We start from the raw sequence: 22722 nt of genomic DNA on the forward strand, positions 1-22722 counted from the left end.
CGCAGCTCTAACGGGGGCGCCAATACACTGCGGTATCCAGCGGAGCCCGCCTCAGGCCTCGTTCTTCGGGGGGGCCCCGGGGTGGGGGGAGGGGCGTGCTCCCCCCGCGGGCCGGGGGAGGGCGTTTGGCGGAACCAGAAAAATCTTTATTGAAAGGTGCTCCCCCCGCCCTGGACAGTAGGTGGGCCCAAGATGGCGGCGCCCATGGGTGTAACCAATATGGCGGCCCCGTGTGCTCAGCCAACATGGCGGCCCCGTGAGCACAGCCAATATGGCGGCTTCGTGTGCTCAGCAACATGGCGGCCCCCAAGAGCACAGCCAACATGGCGGCCCCGGGAGCACAGCCAACATGGCGGCCCCGTGAGCTCAGCCAATATCCGGCCCCGTGAGCACAGCCAACATGGCGGCCCCGTGTGCTCAGGCAACATGGCGGCCGCCGTGAGCACAGCCAACATGGCGGCCCCGTGAGCACAGCCAACATGGCGGCCCCGTGAGCACAGCCAACATGGCGGCCTCCACGAGCACGGGGATCGAGGCGGGCTGCAAAGCGGTAGACGTTTGGCGGCAGCCAGGCTCCGCCCCTCGCTGGACCACGCCCCGTTAAGCCCCGCCCCTTTTAGCCTCGCCCCGTATACGGTTTGCCACGCCCCCATCATGGCCCCACCCCTCAGCCTCGCTCCTGGCCCGCCCGCCCTTGGCGTCATCACGGCGCGCCCGGCGCCAGCGTCGCGCGGGGCTGCAGGTGAGCGAGGCGGCTCCGAGCCCCGCCCGAGACCCCCCGAGACCCCCGGAGCCCCTGTGGGACCCCCAGAGACCCCCCGGGACCCCCCGGGACCCGCGGACCCCTCCGGAGCCCCCCGCGCCCTCCTCGGCCCATGGAGCCCCCCGCGCCCATGGAGCTCCCGGTGCCCGCGTTACCCGCCCCGCAGCCCCGTTGTTTCCCCCGCCCCTCCCGCGGTGTCCCCCCTGTGCCCCCTGACCCGTGTCCCCCTAACCCGTGTCACCCCCTGTCCCCCCGTGTCCCCCCGAGTTCCCTGGTGTCCCCCCGAGTTCCCCGGTGTCCCCCGGTGTCCCCCCGTGTCCCCGGTTCCCCTAACCCGTGTCCCCCCGAGTCACCCGGTGTCCCCCGGTGTCCCCCCTTTGCCCCCGGTTCCCCTAACCCGTGTCCCCCCGTGTCCCCCGGTGTCCCCCCGTGTCCCCGGTTCCCCTAACCCGTGTCCCCCCGGTGTCCCCCGGTGTCCCACTTTGTCCCCGGTTCCCCTAACCCGAGTCCCCCCGAGTCCCCCGGTGTCCCCCTTTGCCCCCGGTTCCCCTAACCCGAGTCCCCCCGAGTCCCCCGGTGTCCCCCTTTGCCCCCGGTTCCCCTAACCCGTGTCCCCCCGTGTCCCCCCGAGTTCCCCGGTGTCCCCCGGTGTCCCCCCCGTGTCCCCCGGTTCCCCTAACCCGTGTCCCCCCGAGTCCCCCGGTGTCCCCCTTTGCCCCCGGTTCCCCTAACCCGTGTCCCCCCGAGTCCCCCGGTGTCCCCCGGTGTCCCCCGGTGTCCCCCGGTTCCCCTAACCCGTGTCCCCCCGAGTCCCCCGGTGTCCCCCTTTGCCCCCGGTTCCCCTAACCCGTGTCCCCCCGAGTCCCCCGGTGTCCCCCGGTGTCCCCCCCCGTGTCCCCGGTTCCCCTAACCCGTGTCCCCCCGAGTCCCCCGGTGTCCCCCCGTGTCCCCGGTTCCCCTAACCCGTGTCCCCCCGAGTCCCCCGGTGTCCCCCTTTGCCCCCGGTTCCCCTAACCCGTGTCCCCCCCGTGTCCCCCGGTGTCCCCCGGTGTCCCCCTTTGCCCCCGGTTCCCCTAACCCGTGTCCCCCCGTGTCCCCCGGTGTCCCCCGGTGTCCCCCTTTGCCCCCGGTTCCCCTAACCCGTGTCCCCCCGTGTCCCCCGGTGTCCCCCGGTGTCCCCCTTTGCCCCCGGTTCCCCTAACCCGTGTCCCCCCCCAGGCCCCCGCGATGCCCCCCCCCGCGCGCCGCTAGAGCCCCCCCGGCTGCCATGGTGAGAGGGGCGGGGCCAGCACGAGGGCGGGGTCAGAATGGGCGTGGTCTGTTGGGTGGGCGTGGGTGGAGGCCCCACCCGCTGTCGCGCGGTGCCGCCCCCCAGAATGGGGCGGGGTCCGTGTGTGTGAAGGGGCGGGGCTGGGTAGGGGGCGGGGGTTCAGGTGGGCGGGGATCTCCCGGCCACGCCCAACCCACGGGGTCGCTGTGGCTCGTACAGGGTGGGCGTGTTTTTTGTTGAGAAGGCGGGGCCTAATCGGGTGTGGTCTAGGCTCCGCCCCTTTCGAACAAAAGGCTTTGTGGGGGCGGGGCTTGAGTGGGCGCGGCTCCCGGGAGGCGGGTTTACTATGGGTGTGGTTTGAATGCGTGCAAACGGGGGGCGGGGGATCGGGGGCGTGGGCTGCGTAGGGGCGTGACCTGCTTAAGGTGGGCGTGGCTTCGACTGGGTTTACCTGTGCGGGCGTGTCCCTGGTGGGCGTGTCTGACCCTGGCCCCGCCCAGGGCCGCGCGGGGCGGCGGCTCCCCCAGCAGGGGGCGCTGTTCCAGGCGCGGCGCCGCGGGCGCGCGCGGGGCCGGAGGGCGGGGCTGGAGGCGGAGCTTCAGCAGCTGGTAACGGGGGACCCCAAAAACGGGGGTTTGGGGGGGCTGGGGGGGCTGGAAACGGGGGACCCCAAAATGGGATCTGGGGGGCTGGGGCGGGGTGGAGCAGCTGGTGCTGGGGGGGATTTGGGGGGTCCTGGGAGGTCCTGGGGGGCTCGTGGTGCGGCGCTCCCAATACCGTTGGTGGGGGGGGTCTGGGGGTCCCCCAAATTTTGGCTGCTTTAGGGGCGGGTCCAGCCTTTGGGGGGCGCACCCCCTGATTTGTGGGGCGCTGCTTTGGGGCCGTGGGGGGCTCCCCTGTCCCGGGGTCCCTTGAGGGGCGGGCGGAGGGGTTTGGGGTCCCTGTGGGATATTGGGGGGGCTCCTGGGGGGGGGGTTGGGGTGTCCAGGACCCCCCCAGACCCCCCCGACCCCCCGGCCCGAGCAGGATTTGGGGGCCGAGGCCGCGGCTCCCACTGGGACCGGACTGGTCAGTGATGGAGGGGACGGAGGCGAGAGCGGCGACGGCGGGTACGGAGCCCCGGAGCCCCTCGAAAAACACCGAACCCCCCGAATTCCACCAGCCCCCAAATCCCCCAGAGCCCCCCAAAAACCACCAAATCCCCCAGAGCCCCCCGAAAATTCCCAAATCCCTCCAGAGCCCCCCAAATTCCACCAAGCCCCCAAATCCCCCGAACCCCCCAAATCCCTCCAGAGCCCCCCAGAAACCGCCAAATCCCCCAGAGCCCCCCCAATCCCCCTCCATCAAACTCCCCAAATCCCCCAACCCCCCCGAATCTGCCAAATTCCACCAAATCCCCCAGAGCCCCCCCAGTCCCCCTCCATCAAACCCCCCAAATCCCCCAACCCCCCCGAATCTGCCAAATTCCACCAAATCCCCCAGAGCCCCCCAAATTCCACCAAGCCCCCCAGAGCCCCCCAACCCCCCCCTTTCCAATCCCCCCTCCCCCAATTCCCCCGAACCCTCTTTCTCCTAAAATCCCCCCAAATCCCCCCGTTTCTCCCCCCCCGGACCCCCCAAACCTCCTGCCCCATCCCGGGGTCCCCCCGCCCTTGGGGTGGGGGGTCCTGGACACCCCAAATCCCCCCCGATCCCCCCTCCCCCCACGACGTCGGGGTCCCCCCGGGGTTTTTGGGGGGGTCTGCTCGGGGGGTCCCCCCAAACCCGGGGCTCCCCCCTGACTTTCGGGGTTCCCCCCCACAGCCCCCCCGGGGGTCCGGCCCCACCCTGGGGGGCGCTGGAGGGGCTGGGCCAGCGCTGCGTCCCCGTGCAGGTGAGACCCTTCCCCCCTCCCCAAATTCGGGGGTCCTCTCCTCTTTTGGGGGCCCTCACGCGTTTTGGGGACCCCCCCCGGGATTTTGGGGACCCCCCTGACCCCGCCTCCCCCCCCGTTCCCCCCCAGTGCCGCCCGGCCACCGACGAGGAGCTGCTGCTGGTGCACAGGTGGGGTCGGGGGGTCTGGGGGGGGTTTGGGGGTCTGAGGGGGTCTGGGGGGGCTCAGAGGGATTTGGGGGGGTCACTGAGGGGTCTGGGGGGGTTTGGGGGAGGTTTGAGGGGGGCTCAGAGGGATTGGGGGGGCATTTGGACCGGATTTTGGGAGGGATTTTGGGGGTCTGGGGGGGTGTCTGGGAGGTTTGGAGGTCTCTGTGGGGTCTGGGGGGGTTTGGGGGCCTCAGAGGGGTCGGGGGGGTCATTGAGGGGTCGGGGGGGTCACTGAGGGGTCTGGGGGAGTTTTGGGGAGGTTTGAGGGGGGCTCAGAGGGGTCTGGGGGGGCAGTTGGGGTGGATTTGGGGGGGGATTTTGGGGGTTTGGGGGGGGTCCCTGGGGGGTCTGGGGGTCCCTGGGGGGCAGGATGGAGCACCGGGGGGCTCCCCCAGGATTTGGGGGGGCTCTGGGGTCCCCGGGCCGGCTCCTGAGGGCGGTTTTGGGGTCCCCCAGCCCCTCGTTCGTGGCGCAGCTGGAGCCCCCCGACAGCGCCCCCCCGGTGAGCGCCCCCCGACCTCGGGGTCCCCGGGGGGGTCCCCAAAACCCCGCAGCCCTGGGGGAGGGTTTGGGGTCCCCTCCCGGGCCCAGGGGACCCCCCGGTATTGTTTTGGGGTCTCCCTGATGGTTTGGGGGGGTCTCTGAGGGGTTTGGGGGTTCCCCCCCGAGGTTTTGGGGTCCCCCGGGGGTTTGGGGTCCCCCATTAATTTTGGGGTCCCTCATTAATTTCGGGGTGCTGCAGGGGGGTCTCCATTAATTTTGGGGTCCCCCATTAATTTTGGGGTCCCCCATTAATTTCGGGGTGCTGCAGGGGGTCCCCATTAATTTTGGGGTCCCCATTAATTTTGGGGTCCCCCATTAATTTCGGGGTCCCCATTAATTTCAGGGTGCTGCAGGGGGGTCTCCATTAATTTTGGGGTCCCCCATTAATTTCGGGGTGCTGCAGGGGGTCCCCATTAATTTTGGGGTCCCCATTAATTTTGGGGTCCCCCATTAATTTCGGGGTGCTGCAGGGGGTCTCCATTAATTTTGGGGTCCCCATTAATTTCGGGGTGCCGCAGGGGGTCCCCATTAATTTTGGGGTCCCCCATTAATTTCGGGGTGCCGCAGGGGGTCCCCATAAATTTTGGGGTCCCCCATTAATTTCGGGGTGCTGCAGGGGGTCCCAATTAATTTTGGGGTCCCCATTAATTTCGGGGTGCCGCAGGGGGTCTCCATTAATTTTGGGGTCCCCATTAATTTCGGGGTGCCGCAGGGGGGGCCCCGCCGGGCCGTGGGGGCGGCGCTGGCGCTGCTGGAGCAGATCCTGGGGGGGTCGCTGCGCAATGGGGCGGCGCTGATCAGGTACGGGGGGCACTGCGGGGTTGGGGGGCACTTGTGGGGTGCGGGGGGGGCACTTGTGGGGTTTGGGGTGGTCCTGATCAGGTGTGGGGGGGCTTGTGGGGTTTGGGGTCACTAATGGGGTTTGGGGGGGCACTTGTGGGATTTGGGGGGCACTTGTGGGGTACGGGGTCACTAATGGGACACAGGAGCACTAATGGGGTACAGGAGTACTTGTGGGGTTGGGGGGCACTAATGGGGTACAGGGGGGGCACTTGTAGGGTTTGGGGTGGTCCTGATCAGATATGGGGGCACTAATCGCTTACAGGGGTCACTAATGGGGCACGGGGGGCTTGGGGGGCGGGGGGGGCACAATCAAAGGTCGGAGTTGGGGGGGTCCATAGGGGATCCATGGGGGCGTGTGGGGTTTTGGGGTCTGGGGGGGTCCATACGGGGTCTATAGGGGTCTGGGGGGGGTCCCTGTGGGGTCTGTCGGGGTTGGGGGGCTTCATAGGGGGTCCATAGGGGCGTGTGGGGGTCTCTGGGCTCCCCCGTGCGGGTTTTTGGGGTTTAACGTCTCTGTGGGCACCTGTGGGGTCTGTAGGGTCCTGGGGGTGTCTGTGGGGTCCATAGGGGCCCACAGGGGTTCCCAGGGCTCTATAGGGTCCATAGGGGCCCATAGAGGCCTGTAGGGATCTATAGGATCTATAGTGATCCATAGAGGTCTATAGGGTCCATAGGGTACCCCGGGGTCTATAGGGTCCCCAGGGATCCATAGGGATCTATAGGATCCATAGGGGTCTATAGGGATCTATAGCGGTCTATAGGGTCCCCAGGGTTTATAGGGTCCATAGGGGTCTACAGGGATCTTTAGGGTCTATAGGGGTCTATAGAGATCCGTAGGGATTTATAGGATCTATTGGAGTCTATAGGGTCTGCAGGGATCCATAGAGATCTATAGGATCCATAGGGGTCTATAGGGTCCATAGGGGTCTATAGGGGTCAATAGGGTTCATAGGGTCCCCAGGGGTCCATAGGGGTCTACAGGGATCCATGGGGGTCTATAGGGTCCATAGAGATCTATAGGGATCTCTGGGGTCTATAGGGGTCTCTAGAGATTCATGGAGATCTATACGGTCTGTAGAGATCCATAGGGATTTATAGGATCTATAGGGGTCTATAGGGTTCTATAGGGTGCTCAGGGATCCATACAGATCTATGGAATCCATAGGGCTCTATAGGGTCCCCAGGGGTCCATAGAGATCTATAGGATCCATAGGGCTCTATAGGGTCCATAGGGATCTATAGGATCCATGGAGGTCTATAGGGGTCTATAGGAATCTATAGGGTCCCCAGGGGTCTCTCTCGTTCGTCTGCAGCCCCCAGGACCCCCAGGAGCCCCCCCAGCCCACGGCGGTGGCCGCCCGGGTGGCGCAGAGACACCTCGGGGTGCAGCGGTGAGGGGGCCGGGGGGGGTGGGGAGGCCGGGGGGGGGTTGGGGGACCGGGAGGGGGGTTGGGGGACCGGGAGGGGGGTTGGGGGTTACTGTGGTCGGGGTCCCTCCTGGGGGGGAGCTGGGGGGCTTCGGGGGGGTCACAGTGCCCAGTTTCCCTTTTGGGGGTGTTTCGGGGGGATTTGGGGGGTCACGGTGCCCGGGGTCCCTTTTTGGGGGGTCCTGGTGCCCGGGGTCCTGTTTCGGGCTGGTTTGGGCTGGTTTGGGGGTTTTTGGAGTCACAGTCCCAGGGTCCCTTTTTGGGGGTGTTTTGGGGTGGTTTTGGGGTATTTTGGGGTGTTTTGGGATATTTTGGGATGTTTTGGGGTGTTTTGGGTGGTTTTGGGGTGGTTTTGGGTTTTTTGGGTGCTTTGGGGTCACAGTCCCGGGTCCCTTCAGTGTCCTGATCGTGGACTGGAACCCGCAGCCCGGCCGGAGCCTGCCCCGGCTGTTCCTGGAGGATCCCAGGTGGGCACGGGGGGCACTGGGACAGACTGGGACAGACTGGGACATACTGGGGATACTGGGGACACTGGGACACACTGGGAGACACTGGGACAGACTGGGGACACTGGGACAGACTGGGACAGACTGGGACATACTGGGGATACTGGGGACACTGGGACACACTGGGAGACACTGGGACAGACTGGGGACACTGGGACAGACTGGGACAGACTGGGACATACTGGGGCAGACTGGGACATACTGGGGATACTGGGGACACTGGGACACACTGGGGACACTGGGACAGACTGGGGACACTGGGACATACTGGGACAAACTGGGACACACTGGGACACACTGGGGACACTGGCACAGACTGAGGACACTGGGGACACTGGCACAGACTGGGGACACTAGGGACACTGGGACAGACTGGGGATACTGGGACAAACTGGGACACCCTGGGGACACTGGGACAGACTGGGGATACTGGGGGGGGACATACTGGGGACACAAGAGACACTGTGTTGGACTGGGGAAACTGGGATTTACTGGGGACACTGGGCTGGATTGGGGTGAACTGGGTCAGACTGGGGTGCTCTGGTCTGGATGGGGGGCACTGGTCCATACTGGTCCATACTGGTCTATACTGGTTTATACTGCTCCGTACTGGCCCGTACTGGTCCATACTGGTCTGTACTGATCTGTACTGGTCCATACTGGTCCATACTGGTCTGTACTGGTCCGTACTGGTCTATACTGGTCCGTACTGATCCGTACTGGTCCATACTGGTCTGTGTCCCCGCAGCGTTCTGTACTTTGGGGTCCAGCGGGGCCGGGAGCCCCCCCCGAGCCCCGGGCACGGCCCTGGGGAGGGGTTCAGCGTGGAGCTGCGCTGGGAGCAGGTACGGGGGATCTATAAGAGATCCTGTAGGGGATCCTAGAGGGGACAGCTACAGGGGCTGTGGGGCTGTGGGGTATAGGGGCTGTAGGGGCTGGGAGCTGCGCTGGGAACAGGCACGGGGCTGTGGGACAGGGATAGGGGCTGTGGGGCAGGGATAGGGGCTGTGGGGCAGGGATAGGGGCTGTGGGGCAGGGATTGGGGACTGTGGGGCAGGGATAGGGGCTGTGGGGCAGGGATTGGGGACTGTGGGGCAGGGATAGGGGCTGTGGGGCAGGGATTGGGGACTGTGGGGCAGGGATAGGGGCTGTGGGGCAGGGATTGGGGACTGTGGGGCAGGGATAGGGGCTGTGGGGCAGGGATTGGGGACTGTGGGGCAGGGATAGGGGCTGTGGGGCAGGGATTGGGGCTGTGGGGCAGGGATTGGGGACTGTGGGGCAGGGATAGGGGCTGTGGGGCAGGGATAGGGGCTGTGGGGCAGGGATAGGGGCTGTGGGGCAGGGATTGGGGACTGTGGGGCAGGGATAGGGGCTGTGGGGCAGGGATTGGGGACTGTGGGGCAGGGATAGGGGCTGTGGGGCAGGGATTGGGGGCTGTGGGGCAGGGATAGGGGGCTGTGGGGCAGGGATAGGTGCTGTGGGGCAGGGATTGGGGGGCTGTGGGGCAGGGATAGGGGGCTGTGGGGCAGGGATAGGGGGCTGTGGGGCAGGGATAGGGGCTGTGGGGCAGGGATAGGTGCTGTGGGGCAGGGATAGGGGGCTGTGGGGCAGGGATAGGTGCTGTGGGGCAGGGATAGGGGCTGTGGGGCAGGGATAGGGGGCTGTGGGGCAGGGATAGGGGCTGTGGGGCAGGGATAGGGGGCTGTGGGGCAGGGATAGGGGCTGTGGGGCAGGGATTGGGGGCTGTGGGGCAGGGATAGGTGCTGTGGGGCAGGGATAGGGGGCTGTGGGGCAGGGATAGGGGCTGTGGGGCAGGGATTGGGGACTGTGGGGCAGGGATAGGGGGCTGTGGGGCAGGGATAGGGGCTGTGGGGCAGGGATAGGGGGCTGTGGGGCAGGGATAGGTGCTGTGGGGCAGGGATAGGGGGCTGTGGGGCAGGGATTGGGGGCTGTGGGGCAGGGATAGGGGGCTGTGGGGCAGGGATTGGGGGCTGTGGGGCAGGGATTGGGGGCTGTGGGGCAGGGATAGGGGCTGTGGGGCAGGGATTGGGGACTGTGGGGCAGGGATAGGGGCTGTGGGGCAGGGATTGGGGGCTGTGGGGCAGGGATAGGTGCTGTGGGGCAGGGATAGGGGGCTGTGGGGCAGGGATTGGGGGCTGTGGGGCAGGGATAGGGGGCTGTGGGGCAGGGATTGGGGGCTGTGGGGCAGGGATAGGGGGCTGTGGGGCAGGGATAGGGGCTGTGGGGCAGGGATTGGGGACTGTGGGGCAGGGATAGGGGCTGTGGGGCAGGGATTGGGGGCTGTGGGGCAGGGATAGGGGCTGTGGGGCAGGGATTGGGGGCTGTGGGGCAGGGATAGGGGCTGTGGGGCAGGGATAGGGGGCTGTGGGGCAGGGATAGGGGGCTGTGGGGCAGGGATAGGTGCTGTGGGGCAGGGATAGGGGGCTGTGGGGCAGGGATTGGGGACTGTGGGGCAGGGATAGGGGCTGTGGGGCAGGGATAGGGGGCTGTGGGGCAGGGATAGGGGGCTGTGGGGCAGGGATTGGGGACTGTGGGGCAGGGATAGGGGCTGTGGGGCAGGGATTGGGGGCTGTGGGGCAGGGATAGGGGGCTGTGGGGCAGGGATAGGGGCTGTGGGGCAGGGATTGGAGGCTGTGGGGCAGGGATAGGGGCTGTGGGGCAGGGATAGGGGGCTGTGGGGCAGGGATAGGGGCTGTGGGGCAGGGATTGGGGGCTGTGGGGCAGGGATATAGGGGAATGGGAGGTGCAGGAGCTATAGGTGACCCGGGAGGTGTGCAGCTGTGGGGTGTGTGGGGGATGTGGGGAAATAGGGGCTGTGGGGGCTCAGAGACAGCTATAGGAGCCAGGAGAGATATGGGGCGCCGGACTGTAGGGGCAGGGGGCTATGGGGGTTATGGGGCAGGGGGCTGTAGGGTCTGTAGGGCTGTCAGGGGTCTATAGAAGGTGGGGGATTTATAGGCTCCCCAGGGAGGCTATGGGGGACTATAGGGCTTTGTAAGGCTCCATAGGTTCCCCAGGGCTCCATAGGCTCCCCGGGGCTCTATAGGCTCCCCAGGGGCTCCATAGGCTCCCCGGGCTCTATAGGCTCCCCAGGGCACTATAGGCTCCCCAGGGCGCTATAGGCTCCCCAGGGCTCTATAGGCTCCCCAGGGCTCCATAGGCTCCCCAGGGCTCTATAGGCTCCCCAGGGCTCTATAGGCTCCCCAGGGCTCCATAGGCTCCCCAGGGCTCTATAGGGGCTCCATAGGCTCCCCAGGGCTCCATAGGCTCCCCAGGGCTCTATAGACTCCCCAGGGCTCCATAGGCTCCCCAGGGCTCCATAGGCTCCCCAGGGCTCTATAGACTCCCCAGGGCTCTATAGGCTCCCCAGGGCTCCATAGGCTCCCCAGGGCTCTATAGGGGCTCCATAGGCTCCCCAGGGCTCCATAGGCTCCCCAGGGCTCTATAGGCTCCCCAGGGCTCCATAGGCTCCCCAGGGCACCATAGGCTCCCCAGGGGCTCTATAGGCTCCCCAGGGTGCTATAGGCTCCCCAGGGGCTCTATAGGCTCCCCAGAGCTCTATAGGCTCCCCAGGGCTCCATAGGCTCCCCAGGGCTCCATAGGCTCCCCAGGGCTCTATAGGGGCTCCATAGGCTCCCCAGGGCGCTATAGGGGCTCCATAGGCTCCCCAGGGCTCTATAGGGGCTCCATAGGCTCCCCAGGGCGCTATAGGCTCCATAGGGTCGGCTCTGTCCCCAGCCCGGGGTCACCGATGGCGATTACGCGGCCGCCGCCTTCCACCTGCTGCTGCCCATCGCCTTCCAGGTGCGCGGGGGCCGGGGGTCCCGGGGGGTCCCGGGCGTTTGGGGTCCGTGGCCAAACTTGGGGGTTCCTGAGGGAGGGTTGGGGGGCCCCGGGGTGTTTTGGGGTCCCTGGGTGGGGATTTGGGGTTCCCGTGGGTGTTTTGGGGTCCCCATGGATGTTTTGGGGTCCCGGGGTGTATTTTGGGGTCCCCGGGGGTGTTTTGGGGTCCCCGGGGTGTATTTTGGGGTCCCCCGGGGGTGTTTTGGGGTCCCCGGGGTGTATTTGGGGTCCCCCGGGGGTGTTTTGGGGTCCCCATGGATGTTTTGGGGTCCCCGGGGTGTTTTGGGGTCCCCATGGATGTTTTGGGGTCCCCCGGGGGTGTTTTGGGGTCCCCATGGATGTTTTGGGGTCCCCGGGGTGTTTTGGGGTCCCCATGGATGTTTTGGGGTCCCCGGGGTGTATTTGGGGTCTCCGGGGTGTTTTGGGGTCCCCGGGGTGTTTTGGGGTCCCCATGGGTGTATTTGGGGTCCCCATGGATGTTTTGGGGTCCCCATGGGTGTTTTGGGGTCCCCATGGATGTTTTGGGGTCCCCATGGGTGTTTTGGGGTCCCCGTGGCTGTTTTGGGGCGCAGTCCCACTGTGACCCCATTGGTTCCCCCTCAGTTCCAGCCCCAGCTCGTCCTGGTCGAGGCTTCGCTGGAGGATTTGGGGGTACGGGGGTTGGGGGGGCTCTGGGGGGGTTATGGGGGGGCTCTGGGGGTGTGGGGGGGCTCGGGGGGGGGTCTCAGGTCCCCCTGGTGCCCCCAGGAGTCTCTGGGGGGGCTCTGGGGGATCCCTGGGGGGCTCTGAGCCCCCTGTGTCCCATGGGGTCTCTGGGGCCCTGTGGGGTCTCTGGGGGTCCCTGGGGGTCTCGAAGCTCCCCTGGTGTCCCTGGAGGACTCGGGGGGGGGGGTCTCTGACCCCTCCCCCCCACCATGTTCCCAGGCATCCCTGGGGGGCTCTTGGGGTCCCTGTGGCGTCTCTGGAGTTCTATGGGGTCTCTGGGGGGTCTCTGTGGGTCCCTCATTTCCCCCCCGTGTCCCCAGGGGTCCCTGGGGGTCTATGGGGTCCCTGGGGGTCTCTGTGGGTCCCTCATTTCCCCCCCGTGTCCCCAGGGGTCCCTGGGGGTCTATGGGGTCCCTGGGGGTCTCTGTGGGTCCCTGTGGGTCCCTGGGGGGCTCTATGGGGTCTCTGTGGGGTCCCTGGGGGGTCTCTGTGGGTCCCTCATTTCCCCCCCGTGTCCCCAGGGGTCCCTGGGGGGCTCTATGGGGTCTCTGTGGGGTCCCTGGGGGGTCTCTGTGGGTCCCTCATTTCCCCCCCGTGTCCCCAGGGGTCCCTGGGGGGCTCTACGGGGTCTCTGGGGGGCTCTATGGGGTCCCTAAGGCTCTGTGGGGTCTCTGGGGGGTCCCTGGGGGTCCCTGATCCCCCCGTGTCCCCAGGGGTCCCTGGGGGTCTATGGGGTCTCTGGGGGGTCTCTGTGGGTCCCTCATTTCCCCCCCGTGTCCCCAGGGGTCCCTGGGGGGCTCTATGGGGTCCCTGGGGGGCTCTATGGGGTCTCTATGGGGTCCCTGGGGGTCTCTGTGGGTCCCTCATTTCCCCCCCGTGTCCCCAGGGGTCCCTGGGGGTCTCCCCGGCCGGGTTCTCTCTGCTGACCCACGTGCTGTCGGCCCTGGGCAGGGGGCGGCTGCTGCTGCTGCTGCAGGTCCGTGTGGGGCCGGGGGTCTGGGGAATGTGGGGGGCACGTATAGGGCACATGGGGATGGGGGACACGTATGGGGCACATGGGGATGTGGGGCTGTGGGGTTGTGGGGCTATGGGGGTCACTGTGGGGCTACAGGGGGCTCGGGGGGCTGTGGGGGGTGCTGTTTTAGGGGGGCTGCAGGGGCCGTTTTTTGGGGGCCGTTTCGGGGGGCCGTTTAGTTCTGGGGGGCCGTTTTGGGGGGCCGTTTTTGGGGGGCTTTTTTGGGGGCTGTTTCGGGGGGCCGTCGCACCGTGCTGGGGCTCCACGGGGCCCCGCGACCCCGCTGACCCCGCTCCGCACAGGGGGGGCCGGATTTGGGGGCGCCCCCCGGGGGGCTCAAGGCCGTCCTGCAGACCCTGCTGGGGGAGCCGGGGGAGCCCCCCGGGCCCATGGCCCCCACGCCCAGGTGAGGGGGTGAGGGGGCTCCTTGGGGGGCTTGGGGGGCCGGGGGGATTTGGGGTTCTGGGGGGATTTGGGGTTCTGGGGGGATTTGGGGTTCTCGGGGGCATTTGGGGCTCCGGGGGGATTTGGAGCTCCGGGGGGATTTGGGGTTCTCGGGGGGATTTGGGGTTCTCGGGGGATTTGGGGCTCCGGGGGGATTTGGGGTTCTCGGGGGATTTGGGGCTCCGGGGGGATTTGGGGTTCTCGGGGGGATTTGGGGCTCTCGGGGGGATTTGGGGCTCCGGGGGGATTTGGGGTTCTCGGGGGATTTGGGGCTCCGGGGGGATTTGGGGTTCTCGGGGGATTTGGGGTTCTGGGGGGATTTGGGGCTCTCGGGGGGATTTGGGGTTCTGGGGGGATTTGGGGTTCTGGGGGGATTTGGGGATCTCGGGGGATTTGGGGCTCCGGGGGGATTTTGGGTTCTGGGGGGATTTGGGGCTCTCCGGGGGGGATTTGGGGCTCTCGGGGGGATTTGGGGCTCCGGGGGGATTTGGGGTTCTCGGGGGATTTGGGGTTCTGGGGGGATTTGGGGCTCTCCGGGGGGGATTTGGGGCTCTCGGGGGGGATTTGGGGCTCCGGGGGGATTTGGGGTTCTCGGGGGATTTGGGGTTCTGGGGGGATTTGGGGCTCTCGGGGGATTTGGGGTTCTGGGGGGATTTGGGGTTCTGGGGGGATTTGGGGCTCTCGGGGGGGATTTGGGGCTCCGGGGGGATTTGGGGCTTTCGGGGGATTTGGGGTTCTCGGGGGGATTTGGGGTTCTCGGGGGATTTGGGGTTCTGGGGGGATTTGGGGTTCTTGGGGGGATTTGGGGCTCTCGGGGGATTTGGGTTCTCCGGGGATTTTGGGGTTTCTCGGGGGGATTTTGGGGTTTCAGGGGTGCGGACATTCCGGGGCTGGGGGCTCCCGGGGTTATTTTTGGGGTGCCCCCATGCCCCGTTTCCCCCCAGCGGCCTGGCCAGCATTGCCCGCGCCCTCAGCGTCCACCAGCGGTACTGGGGCTGCCTGCAGAGCCTCGGTGAGCGCGACCCCCGGCTCTGAGGGGACCCCCGAGACCCCCGGGCTGGGGCGGGCGAGGGGCGCTCCCACCCCCCCAAACTCAGCGGAGGCTCTGGGGGCGCGCTAGGCCCCGTTGCTAAGGAGCCATCTTGGTTGCTAGGCCGCCATCTTGGATCGCCGCCATCTTGGCTTCCCTCAGGGACCTCCCCAGACACCCCAAAAACCCAAACCCCCCCAAAAACCACCCAGACACCCAAAAATCCCCCCCCAAAAAAACCCCCCAAACACCCCCAGACCCCCCCAAAGCCCCTCAGGGTCCCCCCGAACCCCCCGGGACCCCCCAGCCCCTCCCGGAGCTGGGCCGGGGCGTGTTTGGGGCGCCCCCCTGAGGTGCCCCCCCGCACAGAGATCGAGGAGGAGGAGGAGGAGGAAGAGGAGGAGGAGGAGGACGAGGAGGAGGAGGAGGAGGAGGAAGCAGAGGCAGAAGCTGGGGCGGAGGAGGAAGAGGAGGATGAGGAGGATGAGGAGGAGCCGGGGGGGGATGGGAACCCCCCGGAGACCCCCCCGGGGACCCCCCCCAGAGCCCGGGTGGGGCTGGTCTATGACGCCCGCATGGAGGAGCACAGGAACACCTGGGACAGGTGAGGGAGGGGCTGGGACAGGGGAGGGAGGGGCTAAAACACACCTGGGACAGGGGAGGGAAGGGTTAAAACATATCTGGGAGAGGTGAGGGAGGGGCTGGGACACACCTGGGACAGGTGAGGGAAGGGTTAAAACACACCTGGGACAGGTGAGGGAGGGGCTGGGACGCCCCCTGCCCATCCCAGGTGTGTTTTGGGATGTTTTAAGGAGATTTTTGGGGTGTTTTTGCAGCCTGCACCCCGAGTCCCCACAGCGCCTGTCCCAGGGCAGTTTTGGGGTGTTGTAGGGTGGATTTGGGATATTTTTGGGGTGTTTCGGGGTGTTTCAGGCTGTTTTTGGGGTGTTTCAGGCTGGTTTTGGTGTGTTCGCTCGCAGCCAGCACCCCGAGTCCCCGCAGCGCCTGTCGGGGGTGTGGGGTTTGGGGTGTTCGGGGTGTTTCAGGCTGTTTTGGGGTGGTTTTGGGGTGTTTCAGGCTGTTTCGGGGTGTCTTTGGTGTGTTTTGGGGTGTTTCAGGCTATTTTGGGGTGTTTTAAGGAGGTTTTTGGGGTGTTCTCTCGCAGCCAGCATCCTGAGTCCTCGCAGCGCCTGTCGCGGGTGTGGGGTTTGGGGCGTTTCAGGCTGTTTTAGGGTGGTTTTGGGGTGTTTTGTGGTGTTTTATGGGCTGTTTTGGGCTGTTTCAGGCTGTTTTAGGCTGTTTTGGGGTGTTTCAGGCTGTTTCAGGGTGTTTTAAGGAGGTTTTTGGGGTGTTCTCTCGCAGCCAGCACCCCGAGTCCCTGCAGCGCCTGTCGCGGGTGTGGGGTTTGGGGTGTTTTGGGCTGTTCCAGGCTGGTTTAGGCTGTTTTGGGGTGTTTCAGGCTGTTTCGGGGTGTTTTAAGGAGGTTTTTGGGGTGTTCTCTCGCAGCCAGCACCCCGAGTCCCCGCAGCGCCTGTCGCGGGTGCTGCAGCGCCTGCAGGAGCTGGGGCTGGCCCAGCGCTGCCTCCGCGTCACCCCCAAACCTGCCACCCCCCGACAGCTCCGCGCCTGCCACACGTGAGGGGGGACGGGCTGGGGGGGGCGCCGGGGGCCCTGGGGGGGTCCTGGGGGTCCCTGGGGTGTTTGTGGGGGTCCGTGGGGGGCTCTCGGGTCCATGGGGGTCACCCCGGGGGTGGGGAACAAGGAGGGGCTGGGGGAGTTTTGGGGAGGGGTCCCTGAGTGGGAGATGCGGGGGGTTCTTGACGGGGGGGTCGGGGGTGTCCCCCGTGGGGAATTCGGGGGGATTTGGGCACCGAGGCTGCGGGGGAGCTGGGGAGGCCGAGGGGAGGGCTTTGGGGGTCCCTGCCTGGGGAATTGGGGGTGCCCCGGGTGTGTTTGGGGGTGACCCCGCGTATTTTGGGGTCGTTACCTGATGAATTTGGGGTGCCCCGGGTGTGTTTTGGGGTGACCCCCTGTGTCCGCCCCCAGCCGCGCGCACGTGTCGCGCCTGTCGCGATCGGCGGCCCTGTCGCCGCGGGAGCTGCGGGCGCTGTCGCAGCGCTACAACAGCGTTTACCTGTGCCCGCAATCGTACACGTGCGCCCGCCTGGCCGCGGGGGCCGCCTGCGCTGCCGCGGGGGCCGTGCTGCGGGGACAGGTGGGCACGGGGGGAAAAGGGGGGACACGGGGACAGGTGGGCACGGTGGGGCACGGGGGAACCCGGGGGGGGGAGGAAGGGGCCAAGGGGGGTAACGGGGGGAAAACGGGGTTAAAGGGGGGATGGGGGGCATTGGGGGCAAAGGGGGGTAAAGAGGGCATGGGGGTGAAGGGGCACAGGGGGCAAAAGGGGAACAGGGGGCAAAGGGGGCGTGGGGGGCTCGGGGTCGGTGGGGTCCCTGTGTAGTTCCCGGGCTTCCAGTGGGGTTTGGGGGTTCCTGTGGGGTTTGGGGGTCCCAGTGGGGTCTATGGGGTCCCTATGGAGTTCCGGGGATCCCTGTGGGATTTTGGGGTGTCTGTTGGGTCCCAGTGGGGTCTGTGGGGTTCCAGGTGTCCCAGCGGGGCCGGGGGGGGTCCCGGCACCCCCCTGACCCCCCCGTGCCCCCCCAGGTGCGCTCGGCGCTGGCCGTGCTGCGCCCCCCTGGCCACCACGCCCGCCGGGGGTCTGCGGGGGGCTTCTGCCTCTTCAACAACGTGGGCGTGGCCGCGCGCCACGCCCAGCGCCTGGCCGGGACCGCCCTCAGGTAACGGGGGGCGCGGGGACCCCCCCCCCGGGCACCCACAGCCCCCCCAAACACCCCCCGTGCCCCCCCAGGGTGCTGATCCTGGACTGGGACGTTCACCACGGCAACGGCACCCAGGAGATCTTCGAGGAGGACCCCAGGTCTGGGGGCTTGGGGGGTCCTGGGGGGGTTTGGGGTGCTGGGGTGGGGCTCAAGGGGGAGCTGGGGGGAGTTTGGGCTGCCCTGGGTTGGGTTTGGGGTCCCAGAGGGGATTTTGGGGTGCCCTGGGGGGCTGTTCTGGGGTGCCCAGAGGGGATTTCGGGGTGCTGTGAGGTTATTTTGGGGTCCCGGAGGGGATTTCGGGGTGCTGTGGGGGCTGTTTTGGGGGTCCCCGAGGACACTCTGGGATGCCCTGGGGTTATTTTGGGGTCCCAGAGGGGATTTTGGGGTGCCCTGGGTGGTGTTTGGGATCCCCGAGGGAATTTCAGGGTCCCGTGGGGTTATTTCGGGGTCCCGTGGGGTTATTTCGGGGTCCCCGAGGGGATTTCAGGGTGCCCTGGGGTTATTTCGGGGTCCCCGAGGGGATTTCGGGGTGCCCTGGGGTTATTTCGGGGTCCCGTGGGGTTATTTCGGGGTGCCCGGGGGTTATTTCGGGGTCCCGGGGGGTTATTTCGGGGTGCCCTGGGGTTATTTCGGGGTCCCCGAGGGGATTTCGGGGTGCCCTGGGGTTATTTCGGGGTGCCCTGGGGTTATTTCGGGGTCCCGGGGGGTTATTTCGGGGTCCCCGAGGGGATTTCGGGGTGCCCTGGGGTTATTTCGGGGTGCCCTGGGGTTATTTCGGGGTCCCCGAGGGGATTTCGGGGTGCCCTGGGGTTATTTCGGGGTGCCCTGGGGTTATTTCGGGGTCCCGGGGGGTTATTTCGGGGTGCCGGGGGTCCGTTCCGGGCCGCTGACCCCCGGCCCGCAGCGTGCTGTACATGTCCCTGCACCGCCACGACGGCTCCTTTTTCCCGGGGGGTCCCGGGGGGTCCCCGCGGCGCCGGGGCCGGGGGCCCGGCCGGGGCTTCACCCTCAACGTGGCCTGGGGGGCGCCGCGCGTCGGGGACCCCGAGTACCTGACGGCGCTCAGCAGGCTGCTGCTGCCCGTGGCCTGCCAGGTGGGGGCGGGGCGGGGGCGGGGCCTGGGCGGGGCTGGGGCTGGGGTGTGGCTGGGGGGCGGGGCTATTTGCGGCTGTGTCTGTTTTGGGGTCTGGGGGCATTTGGGGTCCGGGTCTCTGTGGGAGAAGTGGGACCCTTTGGGGGGCTGGGCCCCTTCAGAGGAGGAATCTGGGTTGGTCTGGGGGCTCTGGGTCTGTTTGTGGGGCTCTGGGTTCCTGTGGGGGGCTCTGGGTTGGTCTGGGGGCTCTGGGTCTGTTTGGGGGGCTCTGGGTCTGTTTTGGGGGGCTCTGGGTTCATTTTGGGGTTTGGGTCCCGTGGGGGACTTGTGACCCTTCAGGGGGCCCGGCTCCGTTTGGGGGGTCTCTGTGCCCCCCCGTTTGTTGCTGTGGGGTTTTTGGGGTCTCTGTGCCCCCCGTTTGTTGCTGTGGGGTTTTGGGGGGGTTTTTGGGGGTCTGACCCCCCCGTGCCCCCCAGTTCGGGCCGGAGCTGGTGCTGGTCTCGGCCGGGTTCGACGCGGGCCGGGGGGACCCCCTGGGGGGCTGCCTGGTGTCCCCCCAAACCTTCGGCCTCATCACCCACCTGCTGGGGGCGCTGGCGGGGGGGCGCCTCGTGCTGCTGCTCGAGGTGAGGGGGCCCAGTGGGGCTGGGGGTCCCAAATGGGGCTGGGGGGGTCTCCAATGGGGCTGGGGGTCCCCAAATGGGGCTGGGGGAGCCGGATTGGGCTGGGGGTCCCCAGGGGGGCTGTCTGGGGTTTATGGGGTCCGGGGGGTGTGGGGGGGTCCCCAGTGGGGAAATGGGGGTCCCCAAAGTGGGTCTGGGGTCCCTCTCTGGGGCTTGGGGGGGTCCTGGGGGGATGGGAGGACCCTGGGGGGCTCTTTGGGGGGCTGGGGGTCGCTCTGGGGGGGTCGGGGGGTCCCAGTTTGGGGTCAGGGGGTCTGGTCGGGGTTTGGGGGGTCCCGGGGGGCCGTGGGGGTCTCGGGGGGGCCGTGGGGGTCCCGGGCTCTGAGGCCGGGGGTCGCACAGGGCGGCTACAACCTGGCGGTGACGGCGGAGGGGGTGGGGCAGTGCCTGGGGGTCCTGCTGGGGGACCCCCCCTCGCTGCCCCCCCCCCGGGCGCCCCCCGCCCGCGGCGCTGCGAGCGCTGGGCCGCACCCTGCGGGCACAGAGGGGCTGCTGGAGCTGCCTGCGCCTGCCCCACGGTGAGACCCCCGACCCACGGAGACCCCCAGAGCACCCCGGGACCCACAGAGACCCCCCCAGACACCTCGGGACCCACAGAGACCCCCAAAACACACCGGGACCCACAGAGACCCCCCCCAGACACCTCGGGACCCACAGAGCACCCCTGGGACCTACAGAAACCCCCCCTCAGAGAACCCCGGGACCCACGGAGACCCCCTGGGACCCACAGAGACCCCCCCAGACACCTCGGGACCCACAGAGCACCCCTGGGACCTACAGAGACCCCCCCCCAGAGAACCCCCGGGGCCCACAGAGCCCCCCCCAAACACCCCGGGACCCACGGAGACCCCCAGAGCCCCCCGGGACCCCCAGAGCACCCCGGGACCCACAGACCCCCCCCAGAACACCCTGGGACCCCCAGAACCCAGTCCTGACACACCGGGACCCCCAGGAGCCCCCCAAGACCCCCAATCTGAACCCCTGAACCCCTGAACCGGGACCCCCAAACTGACAAACCCCTCCCCCAGAGCCCCAAACCTGGCCCCGCCCCCCCCGGGGACCCCTCAAATCCCCGCAGCCAATCCCTCCCTCCCTCCCTTCCCTCCCCCCCATTCCAGTCGAGCCCCCTCCGGAGACCCCCAAGGAAGGGGAGGGCAGCGATGACGTCACATCCACCGCCGATGACGTCACCGGCTCGCCCCCGCTGGACGCCGCCATTCGCCGCTTGGGGGCGCTGCAGCTGGGGGACGCCCCTGGGGGCGGGGCCAAGGCGGGCCCGGGGGCGGAGCCTCCGGAAGGACACGCCCCCACGGCAGCGGCCGCGGCCGCCCCCTGCTGGGAGGAGGAGGAAGAGCTGGAGGAGGTGGGGGAAGGATTGGGGGGTTTGGGGGGATTTGGGGGATTGGGGGTCTGGGAAGGGGGATTTTGGAGAGGGTTTGGGGGGGATTTGGGGGGGTTTGGGGAGGGAGTTTGGGGATTTGGGGGGATTTGAGGAGGGGATTTGGGATTTGGGGGGGGTTCAGGAGGGGATTTGGGATTTGGGGAGGGGTTTGTAGGGGAGGGTTCGGGGGTCGAGGTTTGGGGGATGGGGGAGGGGAGGGGGGCTGGCAGTGGCGGATTTGGGGAAGGGTTTTTTTTTGGGGGGGGAGGGGGTTTGGGGGGTGGATTTGGGGGGGGGAGGATTTGGGGAGGGGGGTTTTTGGGCCCCCCCACCCCCGACGCTGTGATTCCTCCTCGCCGGCAGGGGGCGCTGTTCGCGGTGACGCCCCTCCCCGGCTGTCCCCACCTGGGGGCCGTGGCCCCGCCCCCTCCCGGGGGGGCCCTGGGGACCACCCTGCCCCCCCCCTGCGGGGCCTGCGGGAGCCGCCGCGAGAACTGGCTGTGCCTGAGCTGCCACCAGGTGGGGGACCCCAAAAACCACACCTGAGCCCCCAAAACCACACCTGAGCCCCAAAAACCTCACCTGAGCCCCAAAAACCACACCTGAGCCCCCAAAAACCACACCTGAGCCCCCAAAACCACACCTGAGCCCCAAAAACCACACCTGAGCCCCCAAAACACACCTGAGCCCCCAAAAAACACACCTGAGCCCCAAAACCACACCTGAGCCCCAAAAACCACAACCTGAGCCCCCAAAACCACACCTGAGCCCCAAAAACCACACCTGAGCCCCCAAAACCGCACCTGAGCCCCCAAAAAACACACCTGAGCCCCAAAACCACACCTGAGCCCCAAAAACCACACCTGAGCCCCCAAAAACCCACACTGAGCCCCCAAAAATCACACCTGAGCCCCTAAAACACACCTGAGCCCCCAAAACCACACCTGAGCCCCTAAAACACACCTGAGCCCCTAAAACCACACCTGAGCCCCTAAAACCACACCTGAGCCCCTAAAACACACCTGAGCCCCCAAAACACACCTGAGCCCCAAAACCACACCTGAGCCCCTAAAACACACCTGAGCCCCTAAAACACACCTGAGCCCCAAACCACACCTGAGCCCCCAAAACACACCTGAGCCCCCCAAAACACACCTGAGCCCCAAAAAACCACACCTGAGCCCCAAAATCACACCTGAGCCCCAAAAACCTCACCTGAGCCCCAAAAAATCACACCTGAGCCCCAAAAAACCTCACCTGAGCCCCAAAAAATCACACCTGAGCCCCAAAAACCTCACCTGAGCCCCCAAAACCACACCTGAACCCCCAAAAACCACACCTGAGCCCCCAAAACACACCTGAGCCCCAAAAACCTCACCTGAGCCCCAAAAACCACACCTGAGCCCCAAAACCACACCTGAGCCCCCAAAAACCACACCTGAGCCCCTAAAACCACACCCCTGAGCCCCCGAAAACACACCTGAACCCCTAAAACCAGACCCCTGAGCCCCGAAAACACACCCCCTGCGCTCCAAAACTGACCCTTGAGCCCCAAAAAAACACCTCCGAACCCCGAAAACTGACCCCTGCACCCCCCAAAAACCCAGCCCCTGCACCTCCAATTCACCCTCTACTCACTCCTTACACCCCTAAACCCCCCCTGTGCGCCCCTAAACCCCCCCTGTGCGCCCCTAACCCCCCCCGGGCCGCGCCCCGTGCCCTGACCCCCCCGGCGTGCCCAGGTGCTGTGCGGGCGCTATGTGGGGGGGCACATGCTGGAACACGGGGCGGCCTCGGGGCACCCCCTGGTGCTGAGCCTGCGCGACCTGGCGGCCTGGTGCTACCCCTGCGGGGGCTACGTCACACACCCGGTGGGCACGGGGGGGGTCCCGGGGGGGTCTGGGGTCATTGGGGGTCTCCCCATGGGGGGCTCAGGGGGGGTCTGGTGCTACCCCTGCGGGGGGCTACGTCACACACCCGGTGGGCACGGGGGGGTCCGGGGGGGCACGGGGGGTCTGGGGTCATTGGGGGTTCCCCCATGGGGGGGCTCAGGGGGATCCGGGGGGGTCTGGGGGGGTCTGGGGTCATTGGGGGTCTCCCCCATGGGGGGCTCAGGGGGATCCGGGGGGGCACGGGGGGTCAGGGGTCATTGGGGGGCTCTCCCTGTTGGGGGCTCGGGGGGTCCCTGCACTCCCCCCATTGAGTTTGGGGGTCTGGGGGGGCTTTGGGAGCG

The 22722-nt window shown here is 67.3% G+C and overlaps 1 protein-coding gene across 1 annotated transcript; it reads left to right on the forward strand.

Annotated features, from left to right (window-relative positions):
• Positions 1-670: 670 nt before the first annotated feature.
• Positions 671-20368, forward strand: HDAC6 (histone deacetylase 6). Its single transcript, XM_066208866.1, has 25 exons — positions 671-742; positions 1982-2033; positions 2534-2641; positions 3060-3142; positions 3837-3906; positions 4036-4076; positions 4572-4617; positions 5371-5459; positions 6815-6892; positions 7327-7395; positions 8183-8279; positions 11194-11259; positions 11902-11949; positions 12890-12979; positions 13321-13424; positions 14407-14474; positions 14862-15096; positions 15999-16127; positions 16539-16707; positions 17157-17290; positions 17362-17430; positions 18237-18426; positions 18902-19051; positions 19451-19626; positions 20227-20368. Exons 2-25 carry the CDS (start codon positions 2031-2033, stop codon positions 20270-20272), a joined length of 2358 nt encoding a protein of 785 aa, XP_066064963.1. The 5' UTR covers positions 671-742; positions 1982-2030; the 3' UTR covers positions 20273-20368.
• The last annotated feature ends 2354 nt before the right edge of the window (positions 20369-22722 follow it).

This window comes from Chamaea fasciata, unplaced genomic scaffold (assembly GCF_029207755.1).
Source record: "Chamaea fasciata isolate MVZ Bird 193981 ecotype frontalis unplaced genomic scaffold, bChaFas1.0.hap1 SCAF_504, whole genome shotgun sequence".
NCBI lineage: Eukaryota > Metazoa > Chordata > Aves > Passeriformes > Sylviidae > Chamaea > Chamaea fasciata.

What these genes read in the sequence shown, in the direction of transcription:
- HDAC6 (XM_066208866.1), top strand. An exon ending in AGCGCTGCGTCCCCGTGCAG is followed by an intron (nt 3,907 to 4,035) that starts GTGAGACCCTTC and finishes GTTCCCCCCCAG; the next exon opens with TGCCGCCCGGCCACCGACGA. An exon ending in GCCTCGTGCTGCTGCTCGAG is followed by an intron (nt 19,052 to 19,450) that starts GTGAGGGGGCCC and finishes GGGGTCGCACAG; the next exon opens with GGCGGCTACAACCTGGCGGT.